General features: G+C 39.9%; 1 protein-coding gene across 2 annotated transcripts; it reads right to left on the bottom strand.

Annotated features, from left to right (window-relative positions):
* On the bottom strand, positions 1-27,768 carry lmnb2 (lamin B2). Of its 2 annotated transcripts, none has more exons than XM_067598070.1 (13): positions 27,336-27,768; positions 17,141-17,277; positions 16,818-16,974; positions 15,816-15,941; positions 15,003-15,101; positions 14,397-14,468; positions 14,193-14,318; positions 13,817-14,037; positions 13,358-13,595; positions 8,543-8,650; positions 7,480-7,599; positions 5,477-5,554; positions 1-2,862 (listed from the first exon to the last, which is right to left on the bottom strand). In XM_067598070.1, the coding sequence occupies exons 1-13, from the start codon at positions 27,546-27,548 to the stop codon at positions 2,827-2,829; spliced, it is 1,731 nt and encodes a 576-aa protein (XP_067454171.1). In that variant the 5' UTR covers positions 27,549-27,768; the 3' UTR covers positions 1-2,826. The 2 variants fall into 2 exon arrangements, with proteins under 2 accessions (XP_067454171.1, XP_067454172.1); XM_067598071.1 differs by lacking the exon at positions 27,336-27,768 and adding an exon at positions 22,794-23,167.
* Positions 27,769-27,975: the final 207 nt, after the last annotated feature.

Genomic DNA, 27,975 nt, shown 5'->3' with positions numbered 1-27,975 from the left:
TGAGTATATGTAAAACGTTTATTGTGGGTACAAAAAGTAGTTCAACAACAGTTTATTATGAATGAATAATTAAGCCCCACCCCCACTTACACGAACAATACTAGGTCTCTGCTCCAGCAATTAAAACTTGGGTGCTTATGTTCAATATTCCTTCAGAGATGTGTCACTACAACTATCCTCCAGGGTCTGAGGGTTTCTTTATTTCACCTGCCCTAAATATTGCATTTTGGTGTTTTCGGTATTTTATGATTTCTGTTAAGCTAAAAACTGGAAATCTATAACAAAATATATTGTTTAAAGAGCAAACTAATGTTCATGCATACTAATATGCAACAATTGCTCCAAAAAACAAAAAGCTTTTTATGTAGGAATACTTCAGAAGTAGTTTTTGATTTAACTGAAGCTTGATTAAGAGGGTCTATACAAAATTAAATTCTAAAAAAAACATGGAATGACTGGTAAAATTAGCATTGACATTAGCAAACTGGTGGCTATCACATATCAAAGACTTACAGTATAGACAAGAGCAATCAAATCACAGTATGTCTAACACTGCCTCACTTCATCTAATTCAGATGTTCAGTCAGTCACTTATGAAACTCAGAATGGTTTCCATATCCTTCACTCACCGAGTGAAGACTTTAAACTCTTAGAAGAACACTGCAGGAGTAGTATTCAGTGTTGTTTTTATCACAATCCTGAAATATTTAAGCCCAGGAATCTATTCTTACCCTTCTCTTCAGGTCACAAACACCCAACCCTAATCACCCCAGAGTTCCTTAACACAAAATAATAAGTGTTTCATGTAAAACAAAGAGATTACATTGACAAAAACTCTACAGGAAAATAACTAATAATGTAAAGCACAGCATACAAACACACAAGAAAAACGGAGTTTCCCAAAATGGCACACAAGGTTTGCAATAAGAGCAACTCTCGTACAATGTACTGCAATCCAAAAATAACATGAGAATAAAGAGATGGTGATAATGCAACCATCTGAATATCACCTCATGAACTGCATCATACAAGTGTTGCTTTCACTGTTTACCTTGTGTATACTTAAATGTTATGTCAGTTTATTATTTCAGACTGACAAAGCCAGTCAGATGGCTTTTCTTTTCATTATTTCAACGGCCAAACTGGGATCAACATACCAAACCCACATCCTCCAGGTAGAACTCCAGCCACATTTTGGCCATTAAGTGTTTTAAGATGCAGCAATGTTACTGAATTCTGGTTCCAGGAGAAACTTGGAGAAAACCTGGTGACTGTTATTATAACAATGCTAACATGTCTGAGAAACATTCCAACCCATAACTATGAATTAACCATGTTTATGGCTGTAAACCTAATTATCTAACATCTCTTTGATGCAGGAGATGCATGTGGATCCATTCTTGTGTGACAGCTGTCATGGGTTCATCTCTCCACTCTGCCGTGTGGCCGTGTGGTTCCATTTCATGACATGATTACCAGATAAAGTTAAGTATCACTTTTCTTTTCTCTCCTGACCGTATACACACACTTCCTGTTTCTGGTCTGGTCTGCAGATTTGTATGCAGCTGCAGCTCATTGTCTTGATTCAGAGACTAAAGCAACCAAGCCTGAACACCACTTACTTTTCAAAAGGTGTTGCTGGACTGAATCTGAGCTGCAACAGCAGTGAATACTGAACTCACTGTCAACAGGAGGTGAGACACAAGACTGAAATACACTGCTCATGCTAGGTAACTGTTACAAATCAACTTATTCTATTTGGTGCAGGACTCCAGATTTTAGTGTGCACTAAACGTTTTCATTCCAATATACTGTACTGTTCAAAATAATCTGATATTAACTGGCCACTACTGCTGACTCACCCCAAGTAAAACTGAGATCACATGAACTCACATTCCATTGTCGCTGTCTTTGAAGAAAGAAAGAACATGGAGGAAATGGAGGACAGAGATGAAGCAGAGAGAGGAAATGAACACAAAGACAGGGACAGCTTCAGGATTCTGACAGCCAGTCATGAGATGACCCAGTGTGTCCCAAAGGTCTGGAGTTCATTTGTGGTGGTCTAAGCTTTGAAGTCCAACACTTGACAACTGGCTGCAACCAGCAGTGGATTCACAGGCTAACTTGGGAAAACCACTTTTCTAGCACAATCGCACATTAGTGCATCATTTCATCAGGCTTTCCAATCAACTCAGTTTCATCTGCATTTCCATTCAGCTCTTTCAAAGAAAGACATCAATAGAAAACACAGAGGAAAATGTTAAGAGGGGCAAAATCTAACTGGGTAACCACACAAATAAATATAAATGGGGAACACATCAAGACCTCTTGGTCAAAAGGGTCTTGGTTACGGAGCTACATGGGGAGGTCCTTTACGTTGAAAACTATAGCAGGTTCTTTCAGTTTCTGTGCAATTGTTATATACTGTGTTCTACTGTGCATGAAAGATGAAACCAAAATGCTTACTGAAGAAGAATGAAAGACAGCCAGTGGAATCAATCATTGACAAGTAGAGTAATGTTAGTAGGGGTGGGAGTATTCAGTTACCTCACCACAGTTTCACTGAATGTTTGCATTCATCATCTTTGCATGATCCACAAACATTGGCATTGCAAGTCATGTTTAGAGAAATGACTCATATTAAAGCATGTCCAGAAATGTGGAGAGCAGTAAAAATAGTCCATTAGTCCAAAAATTCTAATATCTTCTTGAACAATAAAAAAACATCAAATGATGAGGCAATGACCAGGATCATATCTGAGTGGCTCTGGAGAAAAAAGTAAAATAAAATGTGGAAGTCAAAGCCAACAACAGAATATGAAGACTTCACATGATGGCACACTCTCTGGATGACACCTTGCCCTGAAGAGGAAACAAAAATTCAGATCAGATTAAAAAAAAAAAAGAAAATCAGATTATCATTTAAAAAATGTATATAGAAACTTTGTATTTAAACTATGGTTAACTGTAAAGACAAGAGGTTTAAAAAAATGAAATAATTTATTGAGGTCATTAATGATATAATGATAATGATAAAACTTCTGACAATATATCAAACATTTTTTGTTGTTCAACATGAAACATATTTGGCAACATATGTTTTTGTATTTTGGAACATCCTGGACATTAATAGCAAACATATATATTGAGGTAGAATAAATAAATAAAATAAATGATTTAAGAGTTCACTTCAAACAGTAAACTTTGTTGGAAATGACATCTTTAAAAATAATAACTGAAACAATTAATAAAACTAAAAGAATGAAAATGATGATAAAAAATAAAGGGATAAACATTAAACATACTGTGATATGAAATATGTTTGAACAGTGCTTCAGATAATGTTTTCATGTGGATGACATGATAATTGTGGATAGGGGTGCGCGATTCAGGAAATCTCACGATTCAATTCATTCAAAATGATTCTTGATTCAAAATCAATTCTCAATTCAATACGTTCATAGATTTGATTCTAGATGTTTTGAGTTACTCTTTCCATTTGACTGCAGTAGACACTTTTATAGGTCTCAAAGAAAAAAAATCACACTGAATCAAATGTAAACATTTACTACTCAATGTCAACCTGAGTAAGATTTATTTTCCTTTAGTCCACTCAGTCAATAGGAAACCAAGGCGGCCCTGAGACAAAGGATAAAATGAATACTTAACACAAAATAAAAATGTTCAAATAACTTAAATTCACTTTTTTCATACAAAATCAAACAAACAACAGCTGCCTGCTCCATTTAGCTGCAAAGTGCAGACAAGAAAATTGATCAAATTGGTCTAATTGATCACTATAAGCAGATGAGTATTATAACCGATTGTTTCTTTTTCTTAATTTTTCATGCAGATTGAATGAATATAAAGTAATGAAATGGGCAGCTTCGCTATTTACTGAATTTTATCAACGGTTTCAAAATACAGAACAGCTGTTTTTAATACTATTTGTTTCAGTCCTCAGGTAACCAGCTGGCAGGCTGATGGGTTGTGCATTAAGCTGCGGGGTAGGGGACCGCAGCGAGAAAGTTGAACCAGAATCAACTTTTGGAGAAACGCAACTTGTAACGCTGTACAACCCTGCCATATGACAAAAACACTACCAGGAGGAGGGGAGGACATTTCTCTTCATGTCATAACGTTAAAAGTAAAGTTAGGCTTTGCTGACGGCTTCCTGACTCATTTTAAAAAAGACGAGAGAGAGAAGCAGGGGTCAAGTGAGCTAGTGAGTGGATGAGGAGAGACAGCGCTGATAACATTAGTGAGGAAGCTGGTGAATTAGATCAATAAAACGTTATTATCTGACTGTTTCACAGTGGTTACGTTCTAAAGCACAAACATCCCCACACACCACCGCTCAACCCTGCAGCAGTGGTAGTGAGAAAGCCGATGAATGAGAGGAATAAAACGTTATTTTCTGATTGTTTCATGGCCGTTTCAAATAAACATGCCCACAACCGCACAAACCTGCGGAGGTGCACTGCAACGCTTGATAATGGCATTGGTCTTGTCAAGCTCCTTCTTCCCTTTGAGATAATAAAATCCAAATATGTCCAAATGATTGCCTTCATTGCAGATGGGGCAGGTTGTATTTGTTTTTCTGTCAAGTACTCTATTGCTCGCGGTCTCTCCGTGACACACACTTCACTTCCTTCTTGCCCCTGGAGTTAGGTCTGGGCGAAAACCGGCACAACGTCATTGCACCATCTATGGGATTTAACAAGCTAACTCATGTCAGGAAAAAATGGAAAACAGTGTTGTGGCAAGACTGAAAAACATGAATCGATTCTTGGAATTTCTGAATCAATTCTGAATCAGCAGAAATGGAATCGCGATTCTAATGTGAATCGTTTTTTTGCGCTGCCCTAGTTGTGGGAAGTTGTGTGAAGAACTTTTTTTTGTTGATAGCTGAAGTCTGAAAAGAAGAAAGTCAGACTGACAGTACCATGCTGGTCATTACACCACCTCATTCATCTCAATGAGACTACTGTGGTGGCAAAGCTGAGGTCATGAGGTTGAGATTGCAGGACCCCTCAGATTATTAGACATTCAATGTGACAATGTGTGGGCATAAACCCCCCTTTCATGACATTTTATTCTCCTAAGCACCAGTTTTACAGGTGTGCATGACACTACAAACTGCTATGGCAAAAATGTTCTTAAAATATTGAGTCGTTTATTCAATTTTAGAATAAAAGGTATGTAAAAGCTGAATAGACATGTAAATGAAGTATCCAGCTGAAAATATATGCAAGTATTTGAGTGCCTAAAACTGTACAGAATAATAGAGTGAGAAGAAGACATGATGGTAAGTACAAAAACATTACACTAATCACAAAGACATGAGTGTGTTTCCCTAAAGCCAGTTCACTGATAGAAATGAACAAATATGTAATAAAAAAAAAAAACAGAAGTCTGAAGTAAAAGGGAAACAAAGCAAGAAAACAAAGTGAAATGTTGAAATGAGTATGCTTACTGTTTGTGCCTCTTCCTCTTCCTCTTCTCCATTTTCTACCTCCACCTGAGTCTTGGTTACACTCCTGCTGGCCACCTCCTGCAGGACAATCAGTCAGCCCACATGATTCAAAACAGACACACCACACTGCCACACTCAAGTGCAACCAAAGGAGAACTCATGGGATCAACATAAGACGTGGTTGCCCTAGCTTGCCACGGTAGTCGGTGTTACACAGTGTTACACAGTGCTACACAGTGTTCGGGCATACACTGATTACATTACTTGCCCACTGCCCATACTGTCATTTTGCTTTTTTATAGAAATAAAACCCATTTAGTTAATTTTCACGTATCAGCGCCCATGTTCATCAAATAAAAAAACAAAACAACTCAACTCTAATTTTAGGAATGCACAATATTATTGGCACGTCATCGGTAGTGGCCGATAAAAGCTCTAAAATGAAATATCGGCATCGGCCATTTCTGCCGATTATGAGAGGCCAATTTGTTGCCATCTCCTCTGCCATCTGACTGGGCTTCCCTCCAAGCTGAGTGAAATGGAGCCTGCGGAGGCAGCACCGGGACTGTCAGGGAGAAACAGTCCATTGAGGAGCTGCTAAGTTCGGCTGCACAGATAGGAAACACCTCTGTTGACAGGATGTACCACTCTGTTTGGAAAAAAAATCTTTTTGGTTTGTAACAGCAGTTGGCAACCAGTGTATTAGGTGCATTACCGCCACCTTCTGCTCCGGAATGTGGACCAGAGATTAAATCCTACACATTAATCCTGTCTGTCTAATAAACTCAGTGAAAACTCTACTGCTCCACCCACTTGGCAGGTTCATTAAAGTTTTAATTCTGAGCTCCTGAACTCCAGTCTTCCTAAGTCCTTCCTTCATATATTGTCTTTCTTGATCATACTTAGTACAATCTATGCTTGCATGCATAATAGTCTCCTCAGCCATCTGGAAAAAAATATGTGACTATATCGGTATCAGTGCATATATTTTTTTTCTCTCTGGATGGCAGATGGGTTGCTCCAGTTCTGTTTCTAAGCAGCTGTTGTCTTCTGGCTCATCCCAGCGTCTGTGTGTGCCGTAGACCAGCTCTACATGGAGGACAACCCGCCGGCAGCAGCCTGAAGCCCACAATCACTAACTTTTAGGTATGGAGAAGATCTAAAAGTCTAATGTTTGTTTTGGACTAGTCAGGTCTGGGGGTTAAGTGCTAAGTATCCAATACTAGTCCTAAAATGGAGTGTGTAGAAAAAGGGAAAACGAGGAAAGAAACAGAAGCAGATGGACTGATTCTAAAGACTAGAGAAATAGCTGGGAGGTGGGTTAGCTTACTGAGTTCACAGCAGACTAGCAGTTAGTAGGTCTCTCAGACAAGGCCTCGCCAGCACTGGTTTCTGCTCTCGAGTGGCAAGCTCTGTCTGGGCATTTCTGTTCAGTTTAGGTTGTCGGTGGATGGATCTCCAAAATAAAACCAAGCTCGTTTTCCACAAAAGTCCATGAGCTGGAAAGGTGTGAATATGTAGTTTGTCCTGAGTAGCACTTCCAAAAACTGGCATCTCTCGTGCTGACTCAACTTGCACCACTCATTCAACTGCTGCGCTCACACAGCTGAGCCTCGTCACGTCATTAGATAACTCCAGTGAATGTGTGTGCACCTCACAGTGATATCCTTTTTATCAACACAAAGCTTAACCCCACCTCATTATTATCTCTCAGTGAAAACCTGACCTAAGTGTTTAGGAAAAGGGAAAAAGGAAAGGGAGGAACTATAACCCCCCTATCACTCCTAACATGTTATACATCAAAGTACACGCTCCACAGATATTGAGCTTCATCGACAAATATATCATCTTGTAAAATGTCCGGTGTAATCGGTAACACTGGTGTGGCATGAGATTATTAATTGATGGGAAAATTTTGTCACCGTGGCATCCCTAGTCTGCACATCAAAGACACATAAAGGCAGAGGAAACGTGCATAATTAGTCATGCATGAATGTCATTACCTCGCCATCAGCATTGATCAAAGTGGTAATGATGTCATTTCCTGTGCCCCAAGAAGCCTGGCTCTTCCACAACAAGTCAGATGGTGGACTGTGGGCCACGCCAGCATCTGCAGACCACACCTGTATACATGCAGTGCAAGTAAATACTTCAAGTAGTCTTTCATACCACACATTCTACATTAAAATGGCCCAAATACAAAGACTCAATTTGTTTCTATGCGTCTGTATGTTTCTTGCATAAACTATTAAAGATTCTTGTGTGGTGAAAAATAAATATAACATGTAAAGGCCTAAAGAAGTGTTTGGACCGCTTTTATTCATTATATTATATTATCACTATATTTTTTTCACTAGACATGTGGTTGGCTGTGTTTTGGCAGACGCATTAGTTACTAGCCTGTCTAGATAGCCACACAGCAGCTACAGCATTATTTCAAATCGGTCATATCTTTAGCTTCAACACTATCAGAGGTGGCTTATCTCCCAGTACTATTTCTTTGGTAAAAAAAAAGTAGTTCCAACTAAAACTGTTCACACTGAGCTCTGTGATGTGGTTGGAAATATATATTGCTGTTGAATTCCTTAAATGTTTTTCAATTGGTTTGATTCTCCCCAGCTGTGGTGGCAGCAGAAATCTTTGAAACACTACTACACATCACTTGGATTAAGTGTGAGAAAATAGTTTTTTGTGTGTGTTCTGGATTAAGTGACCCTTTTAGCTTGAATACAAAATTACACCAGCAAAGCAAAATGAATAATATAATTTTCAGAAGACATTTCAGACCTTTCACACATTGTCCTCTACTTCATATTTCAAGATTCTATTATTATTATAATTTTACAACACAAGATTGTATAACAAAATGTAGTTTGTAGTCCCTTTATGCTACTCACAAAAAACAGAAATTATATAAATTGATTAATAAATAATAAGTCATAAAAATAAAACTATTTTTTATATTGGAGTGCAGAGGATAACTTGAGGAGTCATACAGCCTGAAGAAAGAAGCTGCTCTGTAGTCTGGTGGTAAGACAGTGGATACTTCTGTACTTCTGTTCTTACCGTGACTGACTGTCCAGCCTTGAGAACAAACTTTGGGGAGAATTTGTAGATGACCTCATCCCCGTCATCAACCTGTCTCTTCAACCTCCAGTTGCCCAAAGGCTGGTCCTGCAAAAGACAAGAAAGCTTAACATACAAGTATAGAATCTTTTAACACCCGCTCCAACACAAAATATTTCAATCCACATACACACACTTTTTTTTACTGAACTCATTGCAGACCTCAGTAAGCTGCTCTGTATGGACTGTGTGACACTACTCATCATTTGCACAAAAGAAATATCTTGCTGCACACAGCATCAGATCATTTCGGCTTACTTTCCAATCAATTAAATGAACGATTATCACTAATATGTGCAGGAGTTCAGGCCGTTGAGGGTCCAAAAATGTGTTGTTCTCACCTGAAAACAAAGAAAATAAGCAGTGCATGGTGCCCAGGCTCCTTAGTACGTCACATGTATTTATCTATCTTGCCACCAACTGTTCAGCATATGTTATTCAAATTGAACAATAAGCAACCAAAACATAGCAACCAAAGCACATTACTGGTGCTTCTTTACTGGCTTTGCTTGTAGGAGTAGTTCAAGTGCTTTTTCCACTTTTTAGTAAATCCACCCATATCCTTATCCGTTTCTGCCACATCACGTTAGATCATGGAGTGCTGAAGCCTGTCCAAACTCTCATGAGTGAAGGCATGGAGACACCCTGGACAGGTTGCCAGTCCTTCACAGGGTCCACACACGCACAGACTACACTCACACCTACAGCCAATTCAGACTCCCCAATTCACCAGGCATGCGGGTCTTCGGACTGTAAGAGGAAACCGGAGTATATATATTTCTAATTTCCTAAATGGCCGCTGTGAGGCTCCACAAGCTAATAGCCTTCTAAAAAAACCATAGCTAAGTTAGTAATTTACATGAAACCAAAGTTGAAAACTCATAGTTATTAAGGCTAGGGCCTTAATAACTATGGGCTAGTTTGACAAGTTGGTAAATATTGCTTGTTTTGCTCAGCTCTACTTAGGGCTTGGTATCAGTACTCCATACCTTTAATGTATCGACTGAAATAACCCAGTACCAAGTAGTATCAAAACTTCTCCAGTCAAACAATACCTGCATTTGATCCTTTTTGAACCTGGATCTAGGAAAAAAAAACAACTATTTGTATGGTTTTGCTTGCAACCAATCACTGCAAGCGTTCTTCAATTTGATGCGACGTGTCATTGGCCCACTACTGCAGCAGCTATAACCCATACAGTCTGCGGTGGTGAAGTCAAGTAAAGCGCGGCATATTTTCATGGAGTTGGCAGTTCAGTGCCAAGAATCCACAAAAATAAATATTTTAATAATTTGAACACTTTCAAAATGTATTTGTGTAAAAATCATTTGGCTGGGGAGGAGTGGTGGCACTCTATTGCATCTCCACTACAACAGGGCCACCCACTTGAAGGTGTGTCTTTAACTGATGCGCTTGTCTTGAGTCAAAAAGCAGTGGGCTGCATATATACATCATGGCTGAGACTAGTGGTCAAAGTTGCAGCTGAAAAACAGTAGATAAACACATTTCATTTCCTATAAATTCTTCACAATAAAAGTCCCCCATTAGTTTGTTAGTGGAAAGTTGAAAGCAGCAGGATGAGTTTTCATCTGCAGTAACTTGTAGGAGAACCAGTTAATCTTTGTGTTTCCTGCAATCTCCAAAAGAGCCCAAAGAAGGTCTGGGCTCAATCAACAATATCCCCTAACCTCAAAGACATGGATGTATATTCAACTTCGTCTGGAAATGCCCTCAGTTAAACTGAGAACCCTTTCTTCACATTAAAGTGTCAGTTTGACTCCTCACAGAACCATCTCGTCACCTCCAGACTCTCCCCAAACTGTGTGGGACAATCCCAAGTGAAATTTATGACACCAAAGAACTGCTGCATTCTTTATCAACCCCAGTTTCAGAAAATATCAGATTAAAGGACCCCTTTCCTCGGACAAATGCAGAGAGACTGTTAATCATGGTGAAACCTCATCAATTTGATGAATTTAGACAACTCTATCACGTGATCTTCTAAGTTAACTTTCCTTTTTCTTTAAGCTACGTGCAGTATTGTTGCTTCAGTGAAACAAATTTGATGTTTTCTTCTCACCTTCTAATCTCATACATACACACACACACCCACATTCCAAAGCACTTCCTCCCCTGTTGCTTTCCCCCTGTTGTGACTTCAGATAGATAGTCCAGACCTGTTGTAAATTCAGTTAAGCCTTAGTTAAATTTCTGTGTTCCTTAAAGCCACAAGTTCAATTCAATGTTTGTTAAGTATATAACCATCTTGTAATCTATATATTATTGGCCACAAAGTAATGCCAGTCAAACTGGTCCAACTCTGATCTTTCTACGATAAAGTATGGCTGAGATAGAAATACCTACTTTGAATTATTACACAGTAATGGAAGCACAGTGGCATCCAGTGGACAACTTTCAGTGAGGTTGAATGTTGAGGACAAACCTCTGCCGATTTATGATGTACAATATTTTCTTATTGTGATATCTATTAAATTGCCATTAAACTCTATATAATTCAGTAGGAATGTGATATGTATGAAGGATTACTTTGATAAGCAAAGAATAAACACTAGTAGTTACAGTATGTTAACTAGTATGAAAAGTAAGTTTGCTAATTAACTATAATATGTTTAATTAAGCCGCACTGATGATTGTTAACTTTGTGTGTTAATGGATGTATAGCCAACAAAAACTACATTTTATTTTTAACCTAATCAAAAGGACTTAACTCAGGTATTGTGATGGTGATTACATTAGAGATGTGTGTTTCTGAACATTTGAGTAATGTATCGTACATATGCAATTCATGTTTAAATGTGGATGATCATGGTGAAATAGTTGAATAGTTGAAATTTAATCAACTCAAGGAAGACCACGTGTTTTCTCTTAGACAAAGGATTTTTCATTTGTGCAGGAGAATATCTATCTCCACCCACACATGCCCATCCAGCCTTAATAATAACAGCATACTGGCTACGCGCATCCTGCTTTTTCCTTTACATCTCCAAGGAGACGCACGTCGCGTCCTAAAGACTTCTGCCATTTTTAATTTTCTCCATGCTTTCTTTTGTATCACGTGATCTTCTAAGTTAGCTTTCCTTTTTCTTTAAGCTACGTGCAGTATTGTTACTTCTCTGAAGAAAAAATTATGTTGAAATTCTTTCACGCTTAGTATCTTGAAGTATAGTTTCGTTCAGCCGGGGAGATTATTTTTTCGAGTTATTTAATAAGAAAGTCAGTCAGTCAAAGACTTCAATTAAAAAGACCAGCTCTCTATGGATCAAGACCTCTTCAAAGCTATGTATCAGAAACAACCACAGAGATCAGCCTTTATCCTTCTTTGTAACGGTGAACCCTGTGGTGATTCTCTGAATCACCTGAAGAAACCGTAACAACACTGTTCCTTAAAAGGGAAACCCCGCTGCAGAACAGCTGCGGACAACAGCTGGAACTCCCACCGAGTCATATGAGGACAACGCCACACAAAGTAAGCTAAACAACGCTACTCCTGCTCTCCTACCTCATGATTAAGAGTTGGTGTTGTTTGAATTGAACTCTCTAGTTAATTTCTTAGAGAAGTTGGGCAGTTAAATTACCTCAAGGAGGAGGAGGAGTGCAAGCTAGGCTAACTGTTAACTCATACAAACTGGCAGTTCCAACAATCATGTTGCTTAATGTTCTCTCGACAGCAAAACGGATTATATAACTCCCCCATCAGTGCTGGTCACTCGTTGACATGCAAGAGCTGTCTACATCAAACTGAGACATGTACTTTTCTCTCTAAATGCACTTTAATGCACTGTGCTGCTATCTTGAAACCACAGAGATACAGTTAGAAGCTACAAAGTACTGAGAGCTGAACACACAGAGGCTTTTAAAAACAGCTTTCTCTCTGGTCTCCACAGACAAAAGTCTCACGGCACAACACAGCTCGTTTGAGGGAAAGAAACAGGGAGAAGGGGGGTCGTCACAGGTTGGGAAGATGTCACTGCAAACTGCTGTGCAATGCATGCAAGGACACATCGCTGGTGGATTACTTTGTAACAAAACAGTTGCCACCATGATAACTTTGCAGAGTTGTATTATAAACCACTGTGCAGTGTTTTGGTGTCTGATATGTAGCTCCAGCTCAACATCCTGGATCATATCTAATTGTCTCACTGGTACCTTAAACACACCCTCACCAACACAGCATCTTGCACTGTTTTAACACTGGAGTGTTTTGCAGCCTTAGGCCATTTTCAAACCTGTGTAGTTTATTCTGTTGACAGGGACTTTAGTTTGTTTTCTTCCTCGATTGATTCACACTGAGACCCTTTAGAGAAGTGGTCTCGGTCCATTCACAAACTATTTCTGGAGCAGTTAGTTTGTGGGAACATGATGTGATCTCCATCTAACCCAAATACAGGGCAAACTCTGCAAGTTTGAGTTAATTGGATGTGGATGAGCGAAATCAACAGTTGCTAGCAAAGCCACAAAATGAATCTGATTGGACTAGAAATAAAGTACCACTGGCTTCTTGATATTTGGGCAGATAGGACCTTCTTCCTGTGTTTACATTCTCGCTCCTGACCCAGACATATCTGAACAATGAGAGGAGAGAATGTTCTCATCTGGCTTTTAGTGATGCATTTTGGTTCACCTGAATTTTTTTCTGTGTGAAAAGAAACTGAACCAAGAGGAGAAACAAGTTTGCCAGCTCATCTACTGATTCAGACCAGATCAAACCAACTACAGTTTTGAAAACTTACACACCTGCTCGGTATCATTGGTCAGTGTGACAGCGTTTCCATCCATGTCAGTGGGTGATATGGTGACTGCTCCACTTGCTGTGGCCTCTTCTGACACCAGCAGCTGTTCCTCTCCTCTTCCCTCCTCTGGCACATCTTTAGCCTCCACCTCCACTCTCTTCCTCTTGGAGGTGCGGGAGGAGGAAGATCCAGTTATCCTGGAGACAGTGACTCGAGCTGATGGGCTAGGGGACAACTTGAGTCTGGAAGGAAGCACACCAGTCACCAGCAGGTTAATGGAATTTCACCACACCATGCATGACACAGCAGGGTATAAGCTGCCAGAGGTTATCAGAAAGGACAGTCACTTCATGCCATTTATATGAGAAATTGGACAGCACTAGAGAGGGATGGAGTTTAATAGCATTGAAAATGCTATTAAAATTGGAAATCCAAATTGGAATCCAGTATTGGAGTGTCGCACCTGTGCTCTTCTCCCTCCAGCAGTTTCCTGTATGCATTGATCTCCATATCTAGGGCGAGTTTCACATCCAGCAGCTCCTGATATTCACTGAGCTGAGCGTTCATTCTGTCTCTCAGTTCACTCATCTCTTGCTCTTTTCCCTCGATAGCACGGCGGTGCTTATCTCTCTCTGCTGACAGAATTTCCTCAAGCTCTCTGATTCGATCCTCCGAGGCAGCTGCCTACAAATACAAACACACAAACATCTGACCAGTGTAACCAACAATTACTACAGCTAATTAGCTTTACAATTCATGAAGTTGAAGGGCAAAATTACCTGAAACTGTGAGAGTTTCAGGTATTAGATTTGAGTGAACAGGTTGTCATAAAGCAATACCTGTTTCTGCAGGGCACTCAGCTGATATCCAAGGCTCTCTATTCTCATACGGGACTCCTGCATCTCCTCTCTGGCTGTGCTCATTGCCTTGTCATTAATCTCTGAAGACACCTTAGCATTATCCAACTAGAGAGAGACCAAGACACAATGTGTGTGAGTGTCAGTGCATCAAAAGACAAAAGGAAAAAATGATTTGCCTCTCACCTTGGCCTTGAAGGTTTGCTCCAGTTCTTCCTTGTAAAGAGAGACTTGCTCATCATGTTGCTTCCTTAGGTCCTGGTGGGATCACACAAACCTGATTTATTCTAGTTCTCAAATAAAATAGGTACATTACTAGTAAATTCAGGAAATTGCAACATAACCAAGCCATTTTCACAACACTGTTACTCTGCACCTCATGCTCATATCAAAAACTTAATTTTCATACTTTTTAAAGCTCTCTAAGAGCAAGTTTAAAAAAGGACCAGTTTCTGAATGAGTCACATAAGAAGTTTTAAGGTAAGTATAAGTTCACTTCTCTCCAACATGCAAGCAAAGACAAACACTAGAGAAAAGTATCACAAGACAGATTTGAAATTCAGGTTCATTCAAATTCATGGCAGTCACTGCTTCAAATCTGTGATGTGATTGGCTGTTTTCAAGCAATCAATAGTATACTGAAATTGAATATATTCTTGTACTCTAATATACTTTAATATATACCTTCTCCACTGATATTACTATGTTTATATCATTTTCTACAGACCTGTCCTACCACAGACATGATAACAACAGAAAAGACAAGTCCTGTTAATTCATACTCCAACACACCTGTAAAGCTTGTGCCAGTTTGAACTCATAATCCTGTCTGACTCCAGAGTCCACCTCCACTATTCTCTGCTCTTGGCGACGCCGGGACTCACGCACCTCCTGAACACAAAGAGGAGGATGGGAGTGTAACTGGGAGGAAATTCTTTATGCCACAGAAATTTCACAGGTTGATCCATCTCTTACAACAATCTTTTTGCTTTGGATACAGATGAGACTCTATTCTATTCTAAATACTCTGCATACACAGAGGTTTTATCGTAGATAAGCTTATGGCACACAAACAAACACAATTGTAACCTGAAGGATAAATGTTGGTTTTCAGCAGAAAAGATTAAAATATACTGAATCAATAGTTAATAAATAGCAGGATATCTTTAACCTTGACCGGTGTTCATTTTGGCATTTATTTTAGTTTTAGCTTAAGTTGAAATTTTAAGCTAGTTCCAATCTTATTGAATTCACATTTTATTCATTACATTAGGGATGGGCAGTATGCAACATTTATCATGATATGTGTAATTTTGTTCCTAAATTTGGGGTGGGGAATGCTCACACTACTAAACACATTTATTACACAAATGTAATAACTTCATTGTCTATGACAATGTTGAAGTCAGACTAAATAAGCAGTTTCCTTTGGACTCTGGTAATTTGTCATTATTTTCTATATGATTAATTTGAGAATGTTGACTATTAGATCACATCATGGAAAATTATTTGAAATTGTCAGTCATATGCATGTGTCATTGCCCTCTCACACACACACACACACACACACACACACACACACACACACACACACACACAACTTACCTCGTCAAACATGCTCTTCCTGAACTCCAGCTCTTCACTTAATGATTGACAGCGGTTCTCCAAGTCTACACGCATTAGTGTCTCTGCCTCTAGTTGGCGCTTAGCAACAGCATGGCTGTCCTCTGCCTTTAGATCAGGTAACACCATAAACAATGTTAGCACATGGACAGTCAACAGACACTCCAACATACATTTAAAGTCCCACTCTACTAAAAAAAGATGTTATTCTTCTTGTTCCATCAGTTGGATGTTTGAGTTCACTGTGCAGAATGATGCATGTGCAGAGTTTGTTTTCACATTCATCTGCAAAAAGTGGGAAGTGTTCATCTTAAATCTGAGTTTGTACATATGAGCATGACTTGTGACATCACAACTAGTTTGGAATCAAACTCCAGTGCACAAACACTGAAAATAGACTTTACAGTGAAGTAGGAGACATCCTGTGTCCAGCAGCTTAACATTTTAAATGGAAAATATTTTCACATGCATAAAATTGGATATTTTCAATGAGGGAGAAGGAGGAGATGGGCTTTTAAGATTAGAAGAACTTTTTTGAGAAATTATGTGTCTTTATGCATGGTGACCTCTTCCTGACACAGAAATACTGTGTCAGGAAGAGGTACATACATGTCACTCAGTACAGCAGTGTGGCTCACTGATGTGTTTTTAATAGCTTTTGGACAACAACGGAGGTCTACAGCACCAAGGACTACGGTATATCAGACTTTGGACACACACACATAATACTTATATGTAGAATGAGCTCATTGTTGGTTTGGCTCTGCACAAGAAAAACGTAAAAAAATGGCCAGGCTTATCCTTTTACACTGGTTTATGAAGGTTCCTGATGAACCGCACTACGGCCAACATACATGTTGCTTGATAAAGATGCCCCAAGAAGACTTTTAGGTTCTCTGAGGGGCGCTGAAGCTCAACCTTTCAGTAAAAGCACACTCAAATTTTCATATTGGAAAATATTTTTTAAAATCCTGAAGTACACACCTTAGCCAGCAGGCTCTTGACATCAGCCAGCTCGGAGGTCAGAGCAGCATTCTGGCTTAGAGCTGTAGAAAGGGCAGCTTCACTCTGGTTCAGCTGGCCTTCCAAACCACTGGCCCTGGAAATTGCTGCTGCAAGATCACCATCCTTCTTCTTGGCACTGGAGCAGATGGACAGAGGAAGAAGAAGACGATTATTGTCCCTAACTGGCCGCTGACCCTGCCCTTCTAAATGATTCGGATTCCAAATGCTTACCTGGTCCCCAAGCTAATCTAATCTCAAACAATGTTACCTGTGTGATAATTAGGTGTACTGTATCATATTACCTGCGTGTGGCTTCTTCTAGCTCAGCCTGAGCCTTGCCCAGATCTATCTGGAGCCTGGCTCTCTCTTTAGCAGTTTCATCCAAAACCCGTCGAGCATCAGCTAACTCTGCCTCATACAGAGACTTCAGGCCTGTCACCTAAAGAGAGGGACACACAAATTCATTACTAGATGGCTTAGCTAGGTGAACAAACTGTTGTGGGTGGGGGGGGTTTGCAAGTAGTCTTCCATGACTTAACATCCTGGAACTAGATCGAAATTTATTTAGAAATGAGTGGTGAGAAAGATACATGTTAAAATCGAGACTTATCTTAGACAATTCTGAATTGTTCACAGTTGGCAAAATTGCATATTCTAAACAATATTCTTTACCAGGGACTCAATCTCAAATTGCCCAGTGTCATTTGACCGAATTTCCAGTATGGTAAATGGTAAATGGACTGTACTTGTATAGCGCCTTTCTAGTCTTCCGACCACTCAAAGCGCTTTTTACACTACAAATCACATTCACCCATTCATACGCTGAATGGGTACAGGGGCTACCATGCAAGGTCCCAACTGCCCATCAGAGGAAGCTAAGCATTCACACACATTCATACACTGATGGCACAGCCATCAGGACCAATTTGGGGTTAAGTGTCTTGCCCAGGGACACATCGGCATGTGGAGGAGCCGGGAATCAAACCGCCGATCTTCCGATTAGTAGACGACCCGCTCTACCTCCTGAGCCACAGCCGCCCCATTGATTAAATAATTATATAGATTCATTTTTTAATGAATTGATGAATGAACGAATGAATGATTTATAATTGTATACATTCATTTTTTAATGAATTGATGAATGAACGAATGAATGATTTATAATTGTATACATTCATTTAAGCACAATTTGCCCAAAGCTTACTTGGCAGTGTTCAGACCAACATCAGCTGTGCATGAAAAAAATGCAGCCCTCTCATTCATTTTAATGGGGGCAGTGTGTTGACAAATTGGGGGTGCCACCACCGGTAACGCCGTGATAACTTTGCAGTTGTAAAATCCTGTCTTTGAATATTACAAACTGCTATGCAGTGTTTTGGTGTCTGTGTCCCTTAAACACATTAATCTGTAGCTCCAACTTGATTTCCTGCACTACTTCCCTTGTAATTGTACAGGCCCAGCGGGCCGCCATGCCAACAAGAGCCCCCTGTTAGACCAAAAAAATATTTTAATAAATAACGCCAAATATCCATTCATTAGGAAATCAATAATCATTTGCGTTTGGCTCTGTGCAGCGCTGATCCAAAACGTGAGTCAACCTCTGTGTCGTTGCCTGGGAAACTCATTGTAGCGTAGCTACTTTAAGGAACAAGGCAGTGCGTAATGTGTGTACGTAGCAAGTATGAGAGAGCAACTGGCTGGAATGATGTGAACATGCATAGTAATGCAAAAGTAAGGGATACTACATTAAAGTGCCATGTCTCAGCTTCAGGCTTACATCAATATAGAAAGAACTGTGCGGGAGATACAGCCCTTTTAAAACATACTGCTGAAGTTTATAGGTTCAAAGGTAATTGGACATTTGGCTACTAAATGCTTCTTGGGCAGACTGAGGTGGAGTTGTCTGTCAATATGAGGAGTAGAAGAGGTGTGAAGATTAACCCATACATATCAGAAAAAGAATACAAGAGTCAGAGTTTAAGCTACATCGACTAAAAAAAAACAAACAAACCAACACAAAATACTGAAAAAAAAATCAATATGGCTGTCGTGTGTGTATGTGTGTGTGTGTGTGAGAGAGAGAGAGAGAACTTCAATAGTCAGCCACATAATCATTAATAATTTATGAAATATGGTGGGCATTTTCATAGTAAAACTGTTTCAACCACTGATATGACCCAAGTTCGACGCAGAACCAAGGTACATTAGGAATTTAAAGAACCAATTAAGTTAATACAAAGTTACTTTAATTGTAAATTAAATAATACAAAATAATGACACACTTATAATAATGGTTCCCACTCCCGCCTGTTGCTATTCAACGACTGGCCAACAAAATCCAAAGTATTCAACAGCAAACAGAGACACAACTTCCAACTTCATTATACAATGACAATTAGCTCACACTAGATGTATTGGACATATCTAACAATTAAAACAAATGTTAATACAGTTTGACTGGTTTTATAAAAAAAACTTTCACTCTAACTTTCCAACTGTCAATATTTACTCACACAACTAAAATGCATTTGTACTCAGAGCAGGGAGTGTGGCTTATACAGTTCAACACTTTAACTCTGATTTTTGTTGGAAGCAGAGTAATTAGAGTCCTGCTTGTCCTGAATGTTAGCAACATTAGCCGCTACAGCAGTGCCCTCTGCTGTCTGACACGCAGCTCTCAGCCTGCATTAACCAAGCAGCTGTTTCTTCCGTTGAAGATGCTAATTTAGCACTAGCATGAGCCTCAGAGTTATCCAGTGTATCTCTGTCCATGTTTACTGCTATTGGTGTTTCAAAGGACATACTTTTCCGCAGTATTTATGATTTCATGTTTGAAATCCCCCGCCCCCCTCCCTCTTTCTTTCTCTCTCAACCCAACCGGTCAAGGCAGATGTTCTGCTTGAGGTTTCCTCTCATTAAAGGGGAGTTTTTCCTTACCACTGTTGCCAAGTGCTCATGGGGGGAGTTGGTGGGTCTCTTTAAATTAAAGCGTACTGTCTAGACCTACTCTATGTGAAAAGTGCCCTGAGATGACTTTTGTTGTGATTTGGCGCTATATAAATAAAACTGAATTGAAATTGAATTGAAATAAGACATAATTTATTGTTGATATGGGAACAGGTTCACACTATTCAAAAAGTAGAAATATCAAATCCTAATCACAGCTGAATCGAAATGTATCAGCTTTGAATTGCAGTGTAACATATACAAATGTATCTATTGTTTTTGTAATTGGATTGTGAACTATGTATCCGGACACGTATCATATCATCTGAGAGGGACAGATACACCTCTTGTTCCTCTTGCCTCTTGTTCTCAACATAATACATATTTATTCAGATTTTTTTTGCCTGACAGGAAGTCAGCCATTTTGGATTTCTTGCTTCAATTTTGATTTTACAAACACATGTTTGAGACCTTTCGGATGTGTGAAAACTAACCAAACTTTGCACATATGCTTCAATTAGTATCAAAATTGGGCTTGGGTGTGGCATTTTGACTCCATGGTGTTCCTCAGCCTTGGCATTGACTCTACAAGTGCTTTCTAATGTGTCAGACCAAAATCTCCCATAGGTGTTCAATTCGGTTGAGATCTGGTGACTGCGAAGACCATAGCATATGATTCACATAATTTTCATACTCATCAAACCATACAGTGACCCCTTGTGCCCTATGAAGTGGGGCATTTTCATCCTGGAAGAGGATGACAAACAAACAATAGCTGCAAACAAGAAAATGTATCAAATTCGTCAAATTGATCACTATAAGCAGTTGATTCTTATAAAAGATTGTTTCTTTTTCTTAATTTCTCATGCAGATTACCATGTAATTGACATTTGTATATTTATTACATGAACATAAAGTAATGAAACGTGCAGCTTCGCTATGCTGAATTTTATTGACTGTTTCAAAATACAGAATAGCTATTTCAAACACTTTTTGTTTTGTTGCTGCATCTTGTTGGCTCGTTTTTGGCAATTTGTCATAAGCTTCAAGGAGATGATGTTTTTTATTGAGAGAAAGTGACTTTCTTTCTCCTGTCATGATTCCATTGTGCATGCCTCTGGCAGGCTGACAGAAAGTTGAACCAGAATCAACTTTTGGAGAAACGCAACCTGTAACGCTGACGGCTTCCTGACTCATTTTAAAAAAGACAAGGACAAGAGAGAGAGAAAGAGAGAGAAGCAGTGGTCGAGCGAGCTAGAGAGTAGATGCGGAAAGTGAGCAGTGGTAGTGAGAAAGCCAGTGAGTGAGAGGAATAAAACGTTATTTTCTAATTGTTTCACGGCGGTTAAGTGAGCTAGTGAGTGGATGAGGAGAGACAGCGCTGATAACATTAGTGAGGAAGCTGGTGAATTAGATCAATAAAACGTTATTATCTGACTGTTTCACAGTGGTTACGTTCTAAAGCACAAACATCCCCACACACCACCGCTCAACCCTGCAGCAGTGGTAGTGAGAAAGCCGATGAATGAGAGGAATAAAACGTTATTTTCTGATTGTTTCATGGCCGTTTCAAATAAACATGCCCACAACCGCACAAACCTGCGGAGGTGCGCTGCAACGCTTGATAATGGCATTTGTCTTGTCAAGCTCCTTCTTCCCTTCGAGATAATAAATCCAAAATATGTCCAAATGATTGCCTTCATTGCAGATGGGGCAGGTTGTAGTTGTTTTACTGTCAAGTACGCCATTGCTTGCGGTCTCTCCGTGACAAACACTTCACTTCCTCCTTGCTCCCAGAGTTGGGTCCAGGCAAAAACTGGCACAGCGTCATTGCGCCATCTATGGGATTTAGCAAGCTAAGGCATGTCAGGAAAAAATGGAAAACAGCACTGTGTCAAGACTGAAAAATGTGAATCGATTCTTGGAATTTCTGAATCAATTCTGAATCAGCAGAGACAGAATCGCGAATCAATTTTTTTGCACACCCCTAATGGGATAAAGGTGATGACTCAGAAAAACTTTGTATTGATTTGCAGTGACCATTCCCTCTAAGGAGACAAGTGGACCCAAACCATGCCAGCAAAATGCCCCCCACAGCATAACAGAGCCACCAGATCCCCTCACGGTAGGGGTCAAGCATTCAGACCCAGTGTTTCCTCTATAATTGTACAGGCCTGGTGGATCACCAGGCCAACAAGAGGCCCCACCAGGCCAAAAAATCTTTTCTTTAATGGCAGAAATAATGCCAAATATCCTTTCATTTGAAAATCAATAATCATTTGCATTTGGGAGCCTCCAAGCGGCACTGTTCTGAAACGTGAGTCAACCTCTGTGGCGTTGCCTGGGAAACTCTTGACGCAATGTGAGTGCCTCATCTCTTTAGGGTTTTTTTTTGGTGTGTGTCCCCACCATTTTTTGTTAGGGAAGCTTAAGGTGGGGTTTAGTTTACTTTTGTTTGTTGTTTTGGGCATTGCTCAATTCTGACATCTGTAAAATAAACCGCTACAGTGAACTTTGATGGTTGTTGGGCTGACCATTCTTGGGATTGGGAAGAGCGGGAGCTCTAAACTTGTTATGTCAAGGTTTCCCCTACACTGAGGATGTAACAACTGTCATTTTCTTGTGGATTTGCATACACAAAAAAACCAAAATGCTGTTCCTCTCAGCCCACAGCAGTGAAACAACAACAGAAAGGATAAAGATATACTGTATATCTAAAAATTCCCTTTAAAAAAAATGCTGAATATATATAAATCCTAAGAGAGAAAAAAATAAAAATAAAAAAAGAACGAGCTGTTAGCAGCACAGTGTACATTTAGAGAGAAAAGTACATGTCTTAGTTTGATGTAGACAGCTCTTGCATATCAATGAGTGACCAGCACTGATGAGGGAGTTATATAATCCATTTTGCTATCCAGAAAACATTAGGCAACATGATTGTTGGAACTGCCGGTTTGTATGGGTTAGCAGTTAGCCTAGCTTGCACTCCTCCACACTCGCCCTGCTTACATGTCCTGTTGCACCGCTTTCGCTTTCCTCTCCGGCGCAGCTCCAGGCAAGGCTGTGGTCTCCTTTGGGTCCAATGGGCATAGCAGACCAAGCGCGCTCAGGTGATTTAGCTCTCCCGGCCAGTATTTCTCGTAGCAAAAGTCTTAGTTAAGAATGTCCTAAAGAGAGTGATGAGCATAGACATATTTCCCTTGCACTCCACAGGATGACACAGGACATAGACGTGGACAAAGACACTGCATAGTCGGAACTAGGAGAGGCTGCTGCAAACGTCGGTCATGCTGCCATCACACCAGTTCATGGAGAGAGAGAATACCACCAACAAGGAACCCTTAATTTCTCTTCTTGTCTTCACAAAATAACTCTTCTGTTAGCTTCCTCAGTGCAGTTTGTCCTTTGGAATGTTGGTAATAGCGGCAGGTAGCAGTTAGCAGTTGACAGCTAGCTAGTTGTTTTGATTTAAAAAATATATCAAAAGATGATATTCCCTCCTCCAGTGTAGGAAATTTTTAAAAAATTGGGGGGAGGGGGGGGGACAACTTTTGCCCCCACTGTCTAAAAAATTGGGGCATTTACTAAATTTTGGGGGCAAAAATAGTAATTAGTGCATAAAGTTGCTGTTTTTAACGTGAAATGAGCGCAGATTCAAATAAATACAGTAATCATCACCTTGTGTAACCAAAACCTCCTCAGTAAACACCGTCGCATTTGTAATAATTGTCTACATGTTCTAACTACAATAAGCGCATGAAAAGCAAATTAATGCATCAATTTCCTTTCAACAACTAAGGTTTTATTTAGGAAGAACCTTCAGTATAAACCACTAGATGACAGTATAACATAATGATCTTGAGATCATGACGATATTTAATTGGTTTGATCTAAATAAATTGACCAAAAGTTCTGGTTTGGGGGATAATGTCATATTCAGACCTCCTACAAGTCAAAGCCAGTCTACCGTTGTCATTGTGGGTCTGATGCGTTGTATGCCACAGTTTTACAGTATTACAGACTAGTAGCTACAAGTACTGTCAAAAGAGCCAAAACAAGTGTAATATTCCTTCTTTATTGATGCAGTTCTGGAAATGCCTTCAGCTGAAGTTTTTTTAGTATTCTTTATTTCATCTCCAAATTTATCCTTGCTGATTATGTTATTTTCATCATGTCATCCTGGTCTTTTGACATGATGACATGATGACATGACATGACGTCCGTGTGAAGCTTCAGGATGGCTGGAATGGCTGGACAGTGAGCTGACGCTATTGTGTTACACATCATGCTGGGATGCTATGTAAAAGCACACATGGTGGCATTATGCCGGTTTTGTTCAGTGAAAAAAAAAAGCGAAGGTGGCTTAGTGATGGATCTCCTTTACAGCTATAATGTGGTATATCTGTATAAAAAAGAATATATGAGATGAGAGTATAAAACAGCCTCCGTAAAACTGCAATGATCACCCCACCGGTCGGCAAGACCCACGTATATGTATTAACAGTAGCGTTAGTTAGCCAAATTGCTAACACTATAATGGCTAACGTGCCAGACAAAAGACACTAGCATTAGCGTTAATATTACATATCATAAACAAATCGATTATGTTTGCTGGCGTGGTGCCGATGAGCCGAACACTTTTTTGACCTGTTAGCTTCCTTTGATAAAGTCGTGATTACTTTCTCGAGGTTCCAGGCTATTTTTGGGTGGGTGAGCCCTGCATGCCTTGCAGTAGAGGAGAGTCGGCTTCTTCATTTATTCGACACCAAGCCAGTCTATTTTCCATTTTTCAATAGTTGAAGCCGCAACTTTCTTTGCCGTCTTATTCGTCTTTATTTTGCTTGGTGGTGGTGTTGGTGACGGCCCGGGACTTAGGTAGGAAGCGAACTTCACTGCAGGTGCAGCAGGAGTGCAACACCTCTGTCAGGTATCGTAGTGCGTAGTGTGAACAACAGCGCTGTTTGTGTTTGTGTGTTGAAATTGAAATTAAATGAATGGGATGAAAATAAAATGATGGCATAATGTAGAATTAGGATATTGACCTAAACTGGTAAAGATAAAATTATTTTTTTTCGAATTTTTGGGGTTTATGAGCATTCTGAGATTTCTTGGGGCATTTTTGCCCTTGCCCCCCCGCTAATTTCTGACACTGCCCTCCTCTATTCTTGATGATTAATGTTGTTACTTCTTCTTTAGAGTCTTTCCTGAAGATTATTTGAAGGTTATTCTGCATAATGTCCCACTTTTAGATCCAAGTTTGAGATGTATTCAGGAGCCCGTCTCTGGTGCAGCCACTTTCTCTCATAGAACACTTTATTTACATTGAGCTTTTTACAACAGAGCCATGTCTAAAATGCATTGCAAACACACACTAAAACAGGAAATGTAACAGGCCTATGTCATATGAGGAAAATGTAGGCTATGCAGGGCACTTTTTGAGCTGGGCATGGACTTGCATGATAGTGAAGATGAAAACAAAGACGAAGATGACTAGAAGTTGAGTTGATTCAGTAGATTCACATGATCTGAGTCAAGTGATTCACATGTTTTGTTATTGTAGAGGTGTTTTTGGCATAGGTTTATTTTATAAATAATTTAATTCAAAACCAATACATAGGCTAGATAAGACATGGGGTTAAAAACATGTCCCCCTTGTTTATTTTCCTTGAATAAGAGTGCATTGATGTTTCTAATAAAGCAATACATTAAACATCATTGTGGCATGTCTTGATACACCTTACAGTGAAGGTGTCAATAAATAAATTAAAAAATAATGAATAAGGTCTTGTGATTCTGAATTTAAAAGTTCTGATCAGTCAGGAATAGGCATGGTTTTACATATTAATAGCTATAGAGACGGTGTGGACTAAAACACACAAGAAGCCTAATTCTGATTTACAATAATTCACTACATGTTTACAATGGGGTAGGCAAACTCATTAAAATATGCAATAATTAAGATCAGTGTATATGATGGAATTGTGGCATTAGAATGTGCCAGAGGCCACCAAATTTTGGCTTTTACATCCAAATTTTTTCTCCGGGGGTGCATGCACCCAGACCCCCTAGCTGGCTACTCTTTCCCACTGGCTGGCTACTACATATCCTTGTATGGATATGCCCCACCTTGGTGAGCCTCAAAAACAGAAGGGCGGGCCACAGTTCACAAAAACAGAGGAAAAAAATTTGTAAAGTTGTGGAACATAGTACTTATCAGTCCACAAGTACTATGGACTGATGAAACAAAAATCAACCTCTATCAAAATGATGGAAAGAGAGAAGTCTAGAGAGAAAAAAAGGAACAGCTCATGACCCAAAGCATAGCACCTTATCTGTCAAACATGGTGGTGCTTTCATAATGGCTTGAGCGTGTATGGCTGCCAATAGAACTGGCAAACTGGCGTTTATCGATGATTTCGCTGCTGACAGAAGCAACAAGATGAATGCAGAGGTATACAGGAGTATTCTGTGTGCTCACATTCAGCCAAATACATCAATACTAACTGGAGCACATTTCATCATTCAGCAGGACAACTATCCTACACATATGGCCAAGGCAACCAAAGAGCTTTTCAGGGTGAAGAGGTGGAATATCCTTGACTGGCAGAGTCAATCACCTGATCTCAATCCCATTGAACTGCATTCCACTCGCTGAAGACCAGACTGAAGGCAGGGAGAGCCCACAACAAGCAAGAGCTGAAGGTGTCTACAGTGAAGGCCTGGGAGAGCATCACAAGCATGGGTGGGAATGTCTAGGCACCCCAGTGTTTCCCCTACCATTGTCTTGGAGGGGCAGCCCACCCTCCCCCAAAGGGACCCCTTGCCAAAATATCACCGGTAAATAATGATCCAAACCATGATATTACAGAAGATATAAAATGCTGCTAGGACATTGTTGATGGCTCCAAGTGTTTGTCTTTCTGCACACACATAAAGGAGAGCATTTCTATTTTAAACAATTTACTTTGCAAAATGACAACCACCAGTTTCAGAAATAAAGTCTTTAGGCAGGTTTTGCTGCTGAGTCTTGGAACCAAGACAGACTTATGTGCGGTAGCAAATACAACGACATTAAGCTTTGACCTAGCGTTTGCCGTAAACTAAAGTAAGCTATGCAAGATGAGAAATCTTAGGTCATTTATAAATTGGCGCGCATAACCACCCGCTCAATCCTCCCGGTCTAGTTAAACGATTTAACACAGTAGGGAATGCACTAGCATCTGTATATCAACGCTATCAAAGTGGTTAAACGAATGTAGTAGTCATCTTTGCGTGAGCAACGTTACCTGGTGAGTTAACTGGCTGTGAACACAATATTCGAAATGGCTGGTCAGTTTACACGTTTTTATGGCCAGTTGCCACCCACGTTGTGTATCGTAAATGATTGCTTTGTAATCATTTATGTCGATAAATTCGATGACATTTATTGTTTAAATAGATTCACTTTAAGACTTATTGTTCCATCAAGTGATCTGATGCTGTGAGGCTAAGTTACATGTGGATAAGTGCAAACCTTTCAACCTGCTGCTCGACTATGTTTTTGTAACTCACCTCTCTAGTAGTCACCTCCTCCTTCTCAGACACTTTGACCATCAGCCGGTCGTTCTCTAGCTCCAATGACCGGACACGGTCGATATATACTGCCAGCCTATCGTTAAGGTGCTGCAAATCTTGTTTCTCTTGTAAGCGAGAGATCCGGGTCGGGGAGAGAGGTGTAGAGGCCGCCGGCCGGCCAGCTTCACGGCTTGGGGTAGCAGTCGCCATAACGGTTCTGTTAAAAATCCTGAGTTTGCTTCACCGCTCAGTGAGCAATAAAAAACAGTGTCTGCTTTCTTCGTTAAATGAGGACACACAACAGTTTATATTCTTAATTAACGCTTAGGTGCCAATCAATGAGTCGTGTGGTCATGTAATGTCTCCGAGAGTTGCCTTACAAAGTGTGGTTCCAAGATGGCCGACACCGCTATCAAGACCGCGCCAAAAGCAGAGAACACTTCCTGTCTCTTCTTCTTCCTCTTGTTGTTTTACGATGGTTGGCATCCAGCTTATTGGTGCATTACCACCACCTTCTGCTCTGGAGTATGGATCAGACAAGAAATTTACAATCTAAATTCCTTCAAAAAAACAAAACTTAACACACACACACACACACACACACACACACACACACACACTTGAATCGCTTGAATAA

This window comes from Thunnus thynnus, chromosome 8, assembly GCF_963924715.1.
Source record: "Thunnus thynnus chromosome 8, fThuThy2.1, whole genome shotgun sequence".
In the NCBI taxonomy this organism is placed as follows: domain Eukaryota; kingdom Metazoa; phylum Chordata; class Actinopteri; order Scombriformes; family Scombridae; genus Thunnus; species Thunnus thynnus.
Note: the sequence above shows the minus strand (reverse complement) of the source record. Positions and strands in the feature narration are given on the sequence as shown.